Raw genomic sequence first — 16,304 nt, forward strand, 5'->3', positions numbered from 1 at the left:
CACAACTGCCATCTTGATCTTCCTCGAGTGTGGTGTACGATCTAACTCAAAGAACTCCTCCACCTTGAACAACCATTCTTTCACACCACTCCTCCATCAAAGCGAGGAAAGTCTATCTTACCAATCCTGGTCATGGCATCATAACTCTCCTGTGTTGCCGCTCCAACCCCTTCCTCCTGAGCTCGCGAATCAGAACAGACATCCTGAGAGGTTGACACCCATGGTTGACTCAGATCCCGTACCTTAGTAACTGGAATTGGCTCCTTGGAACTGGACAAGAGTCGAATTGCCTCACACATCTCCTTGATACTCTTATCGATCTTCTGTTCTGTTCCACAAGTTTCCCTTCTTGAGTATCGGTGCGCAAGATCATCTTGCTGATATGAGTGCTGATCGCCTCTTCCCGCTCACGCACCACCACACTAGCTTCAAGAGCTACGGTTTCCTTCAACGCCGTCTAGGAACGAGTTTCCGCCATAGTTTCTGAGGTCGTTTAGCTCTGATACATTTGATAACGTAAAGGCACTTTACGAAATAACTAATGTTCGTTATAAACAAAGATCCTGTTCCCAATTTACAAGAGTATTGAATCAAGTAACAACTCCAATAAGCTGAGCAAACACCGATTACAAGAGATCCATAATAGAGAGAGTGATTACAAAAATCTTATTTAGATAATTTCGCAATGAGGAAGACGACTGCAACGGCTTCCCCTTATAAAGAAAAATTTGGACTCTTGTGCTCCAGCTTGTATGTGACAGCTCATGTGCGACAGCTCATCAAAAACCATGTCAACATTCCTTTAGCCACAAAACAGACCTCCCACCATCTTCTAACACGTGTCCTTCTTTATTCTCCTTTTTATTCAGATGCAATTCAAATAAAAACTTCGATATCAGAAACCCTATAACACACTCTCTCTCTCTCTGATCAACTCGGTGTTGACTTGTGTTTCAGATCGCTAAATTTTCATCGGATTTGTCACTTCTTTAATCGTCCAGTGACTTGCTTTGTTCGCCCGAGGGAGAATAAGAAGTTTGGCTTTTCAAAAGAACAAAATTTGAATTTTTTTTTCTTTTTCTTGGTGTCGTCTCATTTTATTAATATAAGAAAATACAAAAGCTAAAAAGGGCCAAGGCCCAACATAAAGAAAACGAAAAGTCCAACAAGGATACAGACTTGGGTAAGAAAATAGCATGTCCAGCCACTATGAACGATGAAGTCACCGCCGACTCGAGAAGCTCCAAAACCACTGGACAAGCCTAAGGAGTAAGGACACGAAGTCTTTACGCTTTAATCGGGCCTAATCCGATGAATGCCCACACAAATCTTCATCTGTCATTGCTTCTGTTTTTACATTTCTGTGTTATAGTATTATTTAGTGTATAATTATTATTAATGTACATTTTCAATATATAAAACTTCTTAAATTAAAGAAAGTTTTTTTTAGTTTGACATTATCCAAATGAAGCCTAATCTATAGTCAATTTTTATTACGCGGAACAACGCGATTTTGAGGAGTCGAAATTGAATATTTGATTTTTAAAATTTAATTTTCTGTTTTTGTTGTTTTTGAGTTACAAATATAGTGAGAGTGAATTTTAGCGGAAAACCAAATAATTCAAATCAAAAGGAAAATTTAGTAAATGTGTCCATAAGACCTAAGTCCAATAGACTTTAGTATCTTATATATAATTAGATGGTTGTCTACGCGATGCATGGACAAAGTATTTAGTTATTTACATTTATTTATTTATTTGTGATTATAGTAGAGTAATATATTTTTTCAGCAAAAATAAATTATATAAATGAATTAATGTAATCGTTATACAATTGGATTGACAGCATCGTGGAGGTGAAAAACACCTTGAGTAGAAAATGTTTGAAATACAACCAAACTTTGATAGCAAGTGAGGGACATTATTACAATTCCTTGTTGAGAAAATAAATTGAATCCTTTGAAAACTAAATGACCAATAATTTATGTCTTGAGTGATGCCCTCAATAGGTTATATATATATATAGATATCTATATATAAATATATATAATTTGATTTTTAATACATATATTAAGTATAGTTTACATTAAACTAGGTAATATCCTGCGCATATGCGCGGGTTGTTGTATTAGTTATGTTAATTCATTTTAGTTTAAGTAATAATCATAAAACTATGAAAAAAATTTGAGAATTTATTTTAATTAACTTTTTTAAAATGGTATTTCTGAAAAGTGGTATTGAAAAAGAAATATTTTTGAAATATTCCCTAAAAATACATATATAACAAACAAATTTTCTAAATGTCAATAATATACTTTATTTACTCAAATATCATACAATATCAAAATATACCACTTATTTTAAAAATATTGTTAATGATAAAAATAAAAATTTACTATGATATTCATTTTGACTTAAAAATTCTATTATAATAGTTTATTTTGTTAAGACATTGCATACTTTTTTTTTGTCAAACAACATTGTATACTTTTAAAAATAAAATAAATATACATAAATGAAGATGATTTGTTTGGTATAAAATTATATCTAAGGTATTATGTCAACGACTTCGTGCTGTTCTTCCGTCCCTGGTCTCCGAAACTCAGTCGGCGTTCGTGGCGGGTTGGTATATTTCGGATCATATCTTGATCGCTCAGGAGATATTTCATGGGCTGCGTACTAATCCTTCGTGTAAAGGGAAATTTATGGCTATCAAAACGGATATGAGTAAGGCCTACGATAGGGTGGAATGGTCTTTTGTCGAGCATTTGCTAAGAAGGATAGGTTTTTGTGAAAAATGGATTTCTTGGATCATGTGGTGTGTGACATCAGTACAATATAGGGTCTTGATTAATGGCCAACCTCATGGGTCAATTGTTCCACATAGAGGGTTGAGACAGGGCGATCCTTTATCGCCTTATCTTTTTATTTTATGTACGGAGGTGCTTATTGCCCATTTTCGGAAGGCCGAACAAGCGAAGCATCTGACTGGTATCAGGGTTTCAACTGCTTCTCCTCCTATCTCTCATCTATTGTTTGCGGATGATAGTTTGTTCTTTTGCCGGGCGACAAAAGAACAGTGTGAGGTGGTGTTGAGGATCCTTAAGTTATATGAGCGGGTTTCGGGTCAGCAAATAAATTTCCAGAAGTCTTCAGTTCAATTTGGACACACGGTGGATGTTGATCTCAAGGAGGAATTAAAGGGAGTTTTGGGTATATCAAACTTGGGCGGGATGAGTTCTTATTTAGGCATACCGGAGAGCTTAGGTGGTTCTAAGACAAAGATTTTTTCTTTTGTGCAAGATAAGCTGCAAGCACGGGCTAGTGGATGGCCCGCTCGATTGTTATCCAAAGGGGGTAAGGAGGTGATGATCAAGTCGGTAGCTACGGCGGTCCCTACCTTTGTGATGTCGTGCTTCCGTCTCCCAAAGACGGTAACCAGGAAGCTGACTAGTGCCATCTCGAACTTCTGGTGGAGTTCGTCGGGGCAATCAAGGGGTCTCCATTGGATAGCCTGGGACAAGCTGTGTTACAGCAAAGATGCTGGAGGGATGGGCTTTAGGAGTTTAGATGATTACAACACAGCTTTACTTGCCAAACAACTTTGGCGTCTTATAACGGTTCCGGATTCTCTTTTCGCACGGGTGTTTAAAGGTCGTTATTACCGGCACTCGGATCCTTTTGATCCAATCAAATCTTACTCGCCGTCTTATGGGTGGTGGAGTATAATTTCTGCTCGCTCTCTGGTTAACAAAGGACTGATTAAAAGGGTAGGATCTGGTGATTCCTTCTTGGTATGGACTGACCCATGGATTCCTGCTCAATCCCCGAGACCAGCAATGAGCATAGGGTCCCCTTCGGACCCTCTGCTACGCGTTTCAAACCTTATTGACAGGAGTTCTAATTCCTGGGATGTGGCTAAGCTTGCGGTTACTTTTGTTCCGGAAGATGTGGCTACCATCTCTGCCATACCTTTGCGCCAACCGGACAAACCGGATTTGCCAGGTTGGCATTTTACTAAGTCGGGTAAATATTCGGTCAAGTCAGGGTATCATATTCTTCGTTCACATATGCTGACTCCTGCTTCCCCGCAAGTGTTGGAACCCAGCATTGTCGCGCTTCAGGCTTTTACGTGGAAAATTAGGTGTCCCCCAAAACGCCGTCATTTTATGTGGCAAGTGCTTACGGAATGTGTGGCGGTTACGGCTAATCTATGGAAACGTGGTATAGGTGATGATGCCTTGTGTAGTCGTTGTGCTGCTCAGGAGGAAACAATTAATCATGCTCTGTTTGAATGTGCGCCAGCGAGACAGGTTTGGGCATTGTCGCAGTTTCAGACAGCTCTGGGTGTCTTCCCATCGGGATCAGTTTTCACTAACATGGATTTTCTCTTTTGGCGGTGTACCAATGTGCCAACACAGGATTTTTCCCGTGGATTCTGTGTTATATTTGGAAGGCACGCAATGACAAGGTTTTTAGTAATCTGGATTCAAATCCCCTAGCTCTTTTACGGATCGCGGAGGATGAGGTAAAGGCTTGGGCTCTGGCCCAGACTGAGGATATGGTTTCAGATATGGTTTCAGATTTGTCTGGAAATATTGCAAGTACACTTGAGAGGACTGGGCGATTAGGAAGCCCTAGGTTCCCCTTGAGTTTTATGTGTTTTGTAGATGGCTCTTGGAAAGCAACAGATAGCTATGCGGGTCGAGGATGGTTTTGTACGTCACCTTCGGGTAGTGCTCATTCAATGGGAGCTGCAAACCTTCGCCGCAGTCTCTCTCCCCTTCATGCCGAGGTTGAAGCCCTTATCTGGGCTATGCGATGCATGATTGGGGCGGATAACCAATCTGTCGTCTTTCTTACCGACTGCTCCGACTTAGTGAAGATGGTGTCTTCACCTTCCGAGTGGCCAGCTTTTACGCCGTATTTGGAGGATATATACGCGGATAGAGAGGAGTTTGTGTCTTTCGCTTTGGTCTGTGTCCCTCGCTCTCAGAATGGTAAAGCGGATAATCTTGCACGACGAGTTCGTACATTACCGCACTTAGTTACCTATGTGAACAATGTCCCTTCGTTTTGGCTTGTTTAAGCCATTCTTGTTTGTTGTTGTCAAAAAAAAAAAAAAAAAAAAAAAGATGATTTCTTTTGCTTGATTTCCTCATTGGGCTTTGATCAAAATTAGTATCTGAGTCTACATCGATAATTGTTTTTTACAGCCACCAAAATTTTATTATACATATATAATTGAAATTAAAAATAATAAGATGACAAAGAAGGAAGGAAGAAATATATAAAAACAAAGAGATAAAATTTTGAATTAAAATATAAAATAAATCTAACAAAATGTATAATCACACTTACCAATGCAAGAACATAAACAAAACAAAAAAAAATATTTAGAATTTGAGATATGGTGGATGATGATGTGAGAATGGTTATTTATAGGATTTCAAGGGATGAAAGTTACATGTCTAAAATATTTTATTATAAATATGTAATTAAAAATTAAAAATTAAAAATAATAATAAGACAAAGAAGGAAGGAAAAAATACATGCAAGAACATAAACAAAACAAAGAAAATATTTAGAATTTGAGATAGGGTGGATGATTATGTGAGAATGATTATTTATAGGATTTCAAGGGATGAAAGTTACATTTATAAAATAATTTAATTAGAGGAGTTACAATTATAATTTATAGTGTGTTTGAATGAAATGAATGCAAAAAAAGTCAATTCATAATTTTGTATTATCAGTTACAGTGTAATAGTAAAATGTGAATTTAAAGTATAGATTAATGTACATTATTATATTTTAATTTAATTATACATAAATATTATTTAAAAAAAATATATGCTAAATAGACCAATAAGGAGAGAGTGAAACCTTACTTTTATGTATATGATTATACATCCTAGGTGCTTCCCCACGCAACGCGTGGGTTGTGGTGTAGTTGGCACTTTCTTGTTTTTTTTTTTGGTCTTTTCGTTTTCTCTTTTGTATTATTTCGTTTTAGTTAGGCATATACGGGTTTTGCTGTCACTTTTATTCATACACTATATGTTTATACCATTTCGTTTATATGTGTATAATTGTGGCGTTTATTTTTTATGAATTATGAAGATGTTGTTTCTTGCTTTTGAGGATCCAATCTTATCACTGACTGATATTGTTTCCAATACATTTATTGTATTATAGATTTTCTAATTAACTGCTTATGTAAACCTTTCATACGTTGATGTTACAATAATAAGTTATTTTTTTAAAATATCTTCCGTGTAAGTGATTATGTTTGTATGCCCATGTTTTGGTCTAATATCAATAAGATCGTTTTTGTTTTTCTTTAGTTGGCTTTGAAACCAATTTTGAGTTAAGCAAATAATGGGTCGAATTATGGTGTTAATAAGTAATATAAATTCTTATGTATATATATTGTATATATGTGACTATAAATTTAGCTAACTAAAAAATTATGTAATATTTAAATACAATCTTGAACATATATATATATATATTATTTTTGGGAGGAATGTATGAAATTATTGGATAGAAGTTATTTTTGAGTTAAATAACCTTTAATGTCTTTAAAGTGAGTTAAATATTAATAAATTTTTATATGTGTTTTGAATTTTTTTAAAAGGAATACCAAGTGTTTCCTTCCAAATTTGAAGTGACATAGTATTTTAGTTTTCTTATATGATTTGATGAACTTCAATGTAAAAATTTTTCAAAGTAATAAGTACACTCACTGATTGAATTATAAAATTTGGATAAATGTTTATTTCGATTAATCATCTGCTCTTTTAAATAAATTAAATAAGTATGTTGTTATTCCTACAAATAGGACAACATATATTATAGTTTAACCATGGAGTTAATCAATGGAAATGGAACTTGTGATTGCAAGACAAAATGCTTATATGTTACACATTGATCATTCAAAAATTAATAGGAACATCTAATTCTAAAATAAAGTTGATTGTTTTGTTAAAACCAACATATGCGAATTTAAATTTAACTATGCAAATTTAAAAAATAAATATGAATAGATTAGAAAGGCAAGAAATATAAAAGAAATATTTTTTTTTATATAAATAAAATAAAAATTGAAAACAATGTTAAATATATATAATACTTTCTATATTAAAATATAGAATCAAACTCTTACAAGTTACAACATATATGAGATATAACAACATTTGATATTGGTAGGAGAGAAAGAGCAAATGTTTACTATAAGATGGTAATCCAAATTAGATAATGGAGATGAATCTTTAAAAAATAGAACAATGTAATATATATATATATATATATATATAATACTTTCTAAATTAAAATATAGAATCAAACTCTTACAACACATATGAGATATAACAACATTTGATATTGGTGGGAGAGGAGGAGAGAATGATTACTTATAAGATAATAATCCAAATTAGATAAAAGAGATAAATCTTTTAAATTAAGAACAATGTAAAATATATATCATGTAGTCTCTAAAATTAAAATTTAGCATTAACAATTTACAATGATATTTCATTTATCCTTTACAACCCATACAACAAAAATAAGAAATCAAAAATAACAAAAAAAAACGAAAAATGATTTGAGGTATTGTAGAAGAGAATGAGAGAATGTGAAAATGAGATAGTAAAAGAATGTCAATATGAGAGAATGATAGATTGAGAGAATGCTTATTTATATGATAAGAAATGATGAAAGTTACATTTAGAACTATGGAGTTACAATAATAATTTATTGTGTTTGAATAAAATTGAGTGGTAGAATATGATTAATGCATAATTTATTTTATTTTCAGTTATAATTTTATCTTAATGTGTGAGTTAAATGTATTGTGTTTATTGGGTCTTAAATATTGTTTAAAGCAAATAAAATAATAAATAAAAATTAGAAAACATTAAATGAAAATCAACCAATAAGGAGAGACAAAAAGCTTACTTTTATATACATGATATATTGCTTTAAACTTTGAAATGAGAAATATATTATAAACAATAATTTTGCATGAGAAATATATTAATTTCGCCAACCAAAATATGAATATAAGTTTACCCAACCAAAACAAATAAAAAATGTTAAAATTTAACCAAAAATATTTTCTCTTGAAAGATAAATAAGTTAGTAGGAGGAATGAATTAATGTACAATTATTGGATAGGAGTTACATTTGAGTTAAATGGAGTTACATGTCTTTAATTATAAATAAATATTTTAATTTTTTATAACCTAAAATAAAAGGAATACCAAGTGGCTGAATCAAAATTCACATGATTTGGTTGTTTGTTGATATAAACTCAACACTTACACATAATACTTCAATATAAAAAAAATATTACTTTTTAAGTGACACACTAAATTAGTTTTCTTATAAAATTATATGAATTCTTCAATCTCAATAATTTTTAAAATCCCAAGGATAACTTATATTTTTTTGGTTTTCACTCATCAATTTATCTTATAGTGCTGGATTTCATACTAATGGTTTCATCTTTAGAGAATTTAGTGAAATGATATTTTAAAATGATATTTTATTTTTATATTTAAGTTCCAGTTGAATATGTTTTGTTTTTTGGATCATTTTTTATCTTGATTAAAAGACACAAAAAACCAATTGTTTAATTATGTTCTTTTTGTTTTCAAAAACCTCAAATCATAAAAAAAATATATATATTATATTGATCTCTGCAGATTTATCAATTGGATCACAAAACAAAATAGTCTTTATAAATGGATAAATGGATAATTATATTGATCTTTATAAATTATTAAAAAATGATATATGAATATGTGAGATAACCAGAGACATAATAGATAATTACATATGGATCATTTCAACTTGATGATCTTATTATGTGGTGAATATTGTAAGGAAGTATGAAAATAATAACTTATAAGATGTTAATATAAAATAGAAAATGGAGATAAACATTTTAAAAGATTAAAATAAATATATAAGATATACATATCATACAAACTCTAAAACTAAGCTTTTACAATGATATTTGATTTGATTTTTTATAACCCATACAACAACAATAACAAAAAAAATATAAAACAAAACAAAACAAAACAAAAAAGAGATTTGAGAGTAGTGGAAGAAGATGAGAGAATGAAAGAGTGATAGACTAAGAGAATAAGATAATGAGTATTTATAGGAAGAGAAATGATGAAAAATTGCATTTAGAAAAATGAGAGTTACAATTCTAATTTATTGTTTTGTTTTAATACAATTAATTAGTACAACTTAGTGGAAAAATAAAGTTAATGCATAATTTATAGTGAGAAGCTATAAGGATTTCAGTTTTATATTATGTGAGTTAAATGTGAAAATTAATTGTTTTTAAATTTGTGTTTTAATATAATTTTTTTTGTTAAAATTGCATTGCCAAGTGGACCAATAAGGAGAGACTGAAACTCTACTTTTATATATACTAGGTGCTTCTCCACGCAACGCGTGGGTTGTGCTAGTTGGCACTTTCTTGTTTTTTTTTCGTTTTTTCGTTTTCTCTTTTGTATTATTTCGTTTTAATTAGGCATATACGGGTTTTGCCGTCACTTATATTTATACACTATATGTTTATACCATTTCGTTCAGATGTGTATAACTGTGGCGTTTATTTTTTATGAATTATGAAGATGTTGTTTCTTGCTTTTGAGGATCCAATCTTATCATTGACTGATATTGTTTCCACTACATTTATTGTATTATAGATTTTCTAATTAACTGCTTATGTAAACCCTTCATACGTTGATGTTGCAATAATAAGTTATTTTTTTAAAATATCTTCCATGTAAGTGATTATGTTTGTATGCCCATGTTTTGGTCTAATATCAATAAGATCGTTTCTGTTTTTCTTTAGTTGGCTTTGAAACCAATATTGAGTTAAGCAAATAATGGGTTGAATTATGGTGTTAATAAGTAATTTAAATTCTTATGTATATATATTGTTTATATGTGACTATAAATTTAGCTAACTAAAAAGTTATGTAATCTTTAAATACAATCTTGAACATATATATATATATATATATTCTTTTTTTTTTTTTGTGGGAGGAATGTATGAAATTATTGGATAGAAGTTATTTTTGAGTTAAATGACTTTTAATGTCTTTAAAGTGAGTTAAATATTAATAAATGTTTATATGTGTCTTGACTTTTTTAAAAAGGAATACCAAGTGTTTCTTTTCAAATTTGAAGCGATATAGTATTTTAGTTTTCTTATATGATTTTATGAACTTCAATGTAAAAGTTTTTCAAAGTAATAAGTACACTCACTGATTGAATTATAAAATTTGGAGAAATATTTATTTCGTTTAATCATCTGCTCTTTTAAATAAATTAAATAAGTATGTTGTTATTCCTACAAATAGGACAACATATATTATAGTTTAACCATAGAGTTAAGCAATGGAAATGGAACTTGTGATTGCAAGACAAAATGCTTATATGTTACACATTGATCGTTTAAAAATGAATAGGAACATCTAATTCTCAAATAAAGTTGATTGTTTTGTTAAAACCAACATATGTGAATTTAAATTTAACTATGCAAATTTAAAAAATAAATATGAATAGATTAGAAAGGCAAGAAATATAAAAGAAATATTTTTTTATATAAATAAAATAAAAATTGAAAACAATGTTAAATATATATAATATTTTCTACATTAAAATATAGAATCAAACTCTTACAAGTTACAACATATATGAGATATAACAACATTTGATATTTGTAGGAGAGGAGGAGAGAATGTTTACTATAAAATGATAATCCAAATTAGATAATGGAGATGAATCTTTAAAAAATAGAACAATATAATATCTATATATATATAATACTTTCTAAAGCTATGCTCAGTTACTGTGATCTCAATATTATATATATTATTCATATTAATCAGAAAAAAAGAAGTCACGCTTCGGAGGTTTTGGTGGAGGAGTTAACCAAATCTGAATTCTGGATAACCAAAATTAATATATCTAATACTCAATGATCAATCTCGATTGCACACTCTCTCGCGTATTGAGATCAATGCAGCGTCCAAAGTCTAACATATGTCTCTGTTTCAAATCCAAGTAATTAGCCAACCAAAATATGAATATAAGTTTAACCAACCAAAATAAATAAAAATATTAAAATTTAACCAAAAATAATTTCTCTTGAAAGATAATAAGTTAGTAGGAGGAATGAATTAATGTACAATTATTGGATGGAGTTACATTTGAGTTAAATGGAGTTACATGTCTTTAATTATAAATATATATTTTAATTTTTTATAACCTAAAATAAAAGGAATACCAAGTGGCTGAATCAAAATTCACATGATTTAGTTGTTTGTTGATATAAACTCAACACTTACACATAATATTTCAAAATAAAAAAATATTACTTTTTAAGTGACAAACTAAATTAGTTTTCTTATAAAATTATATGAATTCTTCAATCTCAATAATTTTTAAAATCCCAAGAATAACTTATATTTTTTGGTTTTCACTCATCAATTTAATTTATAGTGCTACATTTCATACTAATGGTTTCATCTTTAGAGAATTTAGTGAAATGATATTTTTAAAATTATATTTTATTTTTATATTTAAGTTCCAGTTGAATATGTTTTGTTTTTTGGATCATTTTTTATTTTGATTAAAACACAAAAACCCAATTGTTTAATTATGTTCTTTTTGTTTTCAAAAACTTCAAATCATAAAAAAAAATATATATATTATATTGATCTCTGCAGATTTATCAATTGGATCACAAAACAAAAAAGTCTTTATAAATGGATAAATAGATAATTATATTGATCTTTAAATATTATATTGATCTTTATAAATTATTAAAAATGATACATGAATATGTGAGATAACCAGAGACATAATAGATAATTACATATGGATCATTTCAACTTTATGATCTTATTGTGTGGTGAATATTGTAAGGAAGTATGAAAATAATGACTTATAAGATGTTAATATAAAATAGAAAATGGAGATAAACATTTTAAAAGATTAAAATAAATATATAAGATATACATATCATACAAACTCTAAAACTAAGCTTTTACAATGATATTTGATTTGATTTTTTATAACCCATACAACAACAATAACAAAAAAATACAAAACAAAACAAAACAAAACAAAAAAAAAAGAGATTTGAGAGTAGTGGAAGAAGATGAGAGAATGAAAGAGTGATAGACTAAGAGAATAAGATAATGAGTATTTATAGGAAGAGAAATGATGAAAAATTACATTTAGAAAAATGAGAGTTACAATTCTAATTTATTCTTTTGTTTTAATACAATTGATTAATACAACTTAGTGGAGAAATAAAGTTAATGCATAATTTATAGGGAGAAGCTATAAAGATTTCAGTTTTATATTATTTGAGTTAAATGTGAAAACTTATTGTGTGGTGAATATTGTAAGGAAGTATGAAAATAATGACTTATAAGATGTTAATATAAAATAGAAAATGGAGATAAACATTTTAAAAGATTAAAATAAATATATAAGATATACATATCATACAAACTCTAAAACTAAGCTTTTATAATGATATTTGATTTGATTTTTTATAACCCATACAACAACAATAACAAAAAAAATACAAAACAAAACAAAAAAGAGATTTGAGAGTAGTGGAAGAAGATGAGAGAATGAAAGAGTGATAGACTAAGAGAATAAGATAATGAGTATTTATAGGAAGAGAAATGATAAAAAATTACATTTAAAAAAAATGAGAGTTACAATTATAATTTATTGTTTTGTTTTAATACAATTGATGAATACAACTTAGTGGAGAAATAAAAATGTATAATTTATAGGGAGAAGCTATAAAGATTTCAGTTTTATATTGAAACAACCCGACTCTTTTTTTTTTAATTAAAAACAATATATATAATTAAGCATCTCATACTACTTAATTAACCAACCCAACCACAACTCAACATTAAACCAGCAATAACATTAAGCACAGCGGAAACATACCAATAATACAAAACCAACAGCATCATCAATACAATAACATTCCTAACCTTTCTATCCGGCAACATAACATAACACAAACCAAGGTTCTAACAACATAACCAACAAATCCAATAACACACAAACGAGACCCTAGATCATCCTCCTCCTCATTGCCATGATTCCACGTCACAAACCTCCACACCACAAACAACAATTGAGATGCGTAAGTATTATCACAAATACTTAGTGAGGCAATCCTCCCATCTACTGGGCTATACACACAAGCAACTGAGAAACCAATGCTTAACAAATAACAACCAAACACAAATAAACCAGGAAAATCACGAAACAAGCAACTTGGTGTCGACCGACACCAGGGAGGTGTCGATCGACACTGGCCAAACATGGTGTCGACCGACACCTAACTGGTGTCGATCGACACTCCCTTCGCAGACGCGAACTGCACGAATCCGAACGACGAACCTCCGTTTCCAATCATCTCCAATCCGTTCCAACCTCACCCAAAAACCTTCAGGAACCTATAAGAACCATAACACAACCACCACAAGCAAGAACAACACCACTAACACCACCAATCAAGCAAGAACAACACCACAAAGCACCACCAATCAAGCAAGAACAACAAAGGATTCTCAGGCTTAGATAAGACATGGTCATGCACTCACCTTATCAACTGATTATAACAACGAATACAACCAGTTGAGACTCTCCTAACGTCTGAAACAGCCCAGCAACGCCCTACAACAAGCCACACAACCAAAAACGACTTATAGCAAAACTGGACAGAAACATCAGAAAAGAACAGTCTCAAAGAAGAATTCCTAAAATAAAAACCAACCGTTAACTATCAAATCGCTCCGGTGAAAAGCTACCCCTAGACGTCACGAAGCTTCCCAAATATTTTCAGCACGATCAGCCACTACACGAGACCACGATCTCAGTTACAATCTCCGATGGTCCCAACTCGCGTCTGAGAAAACGTGTCTCACGAAACTGCCAATAACTCATCGAGTTTAAATCCAAATCTACTTCTGTAAAAAGGTGAATGACGATGAAAGACTTGGGAATAAACCTACCAAATTTCATTACCTTTTAGAACGATTTGATATGCCGAAATTGTTTCCTCCCAAACCCTAACGATTCTGATCTTTCTCCTTTAATCTCCTTCACACCACAATAGGCTCTCTCCTCTCTCTCTATCTCTGCAAACGGCGACCAGACACCCTAAAACCCTTAATTTGTCGCTTCTCCACTTATATACTCGGTTTAGATAGCTAAACCAAACCAACCAAACCAAAATCGCGAATTAAAACAAACCCGACGAACCCAGAAATAGTGGTGTCGATCGATGCCACAAGAGTATCAATCGATACTCACACCAAAACAACAAAAATTGGTTCGCGGATGTTACAATTCTCCCCCACCAATAAGGATTCGTCCTCGAATCCTGCAACACCGTCCATCTGTCAAGGACCTCCATGCCACTGTCAACACGGCCCGCACGTCCTCCGACCAGACTGAACACCGTCAGCCAAGGTTTCCCGTGCAACTGTCGCAACAGCCCGCACACCTCCGACTGAACCACGAGGTCTCCCTCTAGTCAATATACTCACATCAAAGACACTATTTGCTCACAACTCAGTGCTTCCCCCGTCCGTGGTCGCAACCAACGAATCATGCCGGCTCGCTATCAGGCCAACCGCCTTAAGCTACGGCATCCAGGAAGTCACTCACACACACACTCCCCCCGCTCTCAGGTCGCAACCTTCGAGTCATACCGGCTCACTGCCAGGCCACAGCCTACAGCTACGGTATCCAGGGAGTCTCACACGCCCACTCCCCCCGCTCTTGGGTCGCAACCCTCGAGACATACCGGCTCACTGCCGAGCCACGGCTCACAGCTACGGTATCCAGGGAGTCTCAAATATCCCACTCTTGGGTCGTCACCCTAAAGCGCGCTCTCGGATCGTCATCCGAAGCAGACATACCACTCCCAGTCTCTGGCCACAAAGTCCATCGAGCTATCGGTATCACATGAGTTGGGCCCACACAATCTTGAGCAAACAAGTCTGATGTCAACGAGTATCTCCCGACTAGATCTACCTCAACACTTTCCATTTCTAGAAACTTCTACTTTTAGAAACTTTCCTCTTTTAGCATTGCGCCTTCACGAAAACTCATAACCCGAACACCACCATGACCACCACCAACTGTGACCTCAAGTCATCCTCTATCCCAGCTGCAACCTCAACCAGCTCCGCTCTCGTAGCATAGCTCCTCACTCTGCACCGAGTCCTCAAATCATCCCGCAGAGCCAACAAAAACCTCCGCACCTGAGCCGACTCTGGCTCCCATGCCCGGCCTGCATACCCCACAAGCCGACTGAACTCTGCATCCAGCTCCCGCATTGTACGGTCCCCCTGAGTCAACCCCAAGAATCGTGCCTCCATACGATCAAGAGCCTCCTGAGGAAAATACTTGGAGTTAAACTCCCTCACAAAATCCCCCCAAGACATACCCCGCTGCACCCTTCGTGCTGTCACCGACCTCCACCATACACGTGCATCTCCTGACAAGTAAAACACTGCCAGATCCACCCTGTAATGGTCGGGACACCTAAGCGAAAGGAAAATATCCTCCATCCGCTCTCTCCACTCATCCGCTACACTCGGATCGGTACTTCCTGAGAATTACCCTGCTCCCACATGCCGCAGCTGCTCCATCATCCGCACATACTGAGCATCCACTACCTCGGCCCCCAGCTGCACACCTACCTGCAAACCCGCCACAGGCTGCACCGCTGGAACCTGCCCACCACCCACTGGCGGCACTACTGGATCCTGCCCACCAACCACTGGCGGCACTACTGGATCCTGCCCACCAACCACTGGCGGCACAACTGCTGGAAGTCGCTGCAAAACCTGAGCTAGCAAGTCCATCAAGACATCCTCCCTGCCTGGAGCACCTCCTGCTGCAACCCCCACACCCGGGGCAACACCGTGACCAACACCGTCACCCAAACCAGCCTGGTCTCCAGACACTCTAGGATGAATCTGTGACTCCGCCACCTCCTCACTGGCCATGCTCTGGGCTACACTCACACTGGCCTCAGGAACCTGACCTCGTCCCCGACCACGACCACGACCACGCCCACGACCACGACCACGACCGCGACCAACAGCACCCTCTCTAGCCATCTGCACTACCCAGAACAGAAGGCTAAGCACACAATTCAAAAACCGCACATAGAGTACACATCTTACCGTGGAATCTCATTGAAGGCTCGAAGAGGAT

The 16,304-nt window shown here is 33.8% G+C and overlaps 1 protein-coding gene across 1 annotated transcript; it reads left to right on the forward strand.

The window, feature by feature from the left end:
- The first annotated feature begins 2,704 nt into the window (after positions 1–2,704).
- LOC109129945 (uncharacterized) lies at positions 2,705–5,088 on the forward strand. Its single transcript, XM_019238991.2, has 2 exons — positions 2,705–4,312; positions 4,456–5,088. Exons 1-2 carry the CDS (start codon positions 2,705–2,707, stop codon positions 5,086–5,088), a joined length of 2,241 nt encoding a protein of 746 aa, XP_019094536.2.
- Positions 5,089–16,304: the final 11,216 nt, after the last annotated feature.

This window comes from Camelina sativa, chromosome 17 (assembly GCF_030686135.1).
Source record: "Camelina sativa cultivar CO46 ecotype springtype chromosome 17, ASM3068613v1".
Taxonomy (NCBI): Eukaryota; Viridiplantae; Streptophyta; class Magnoliopsida; order Brassicales; family Brassicaceae; genus Camelina; species Camelina sativa.

Excerpts from the sequence above, each read along its gene's own strand:
- LOC109129945 (XM_019238991.2), top strand. The coding sequence starts at position 2,705 with ATGGCTATCAAAACGGATATGAGTAAGGCCTACGATAGGGTGGAATGG. Across the intron at positions 4,313-4,455 it reads AATGTGCGCCAGCGAGACAG|GCACGCAATGACAAGGTTTT; the intron begins GTTTGGGCATTG and ends TATATTTGGAAG.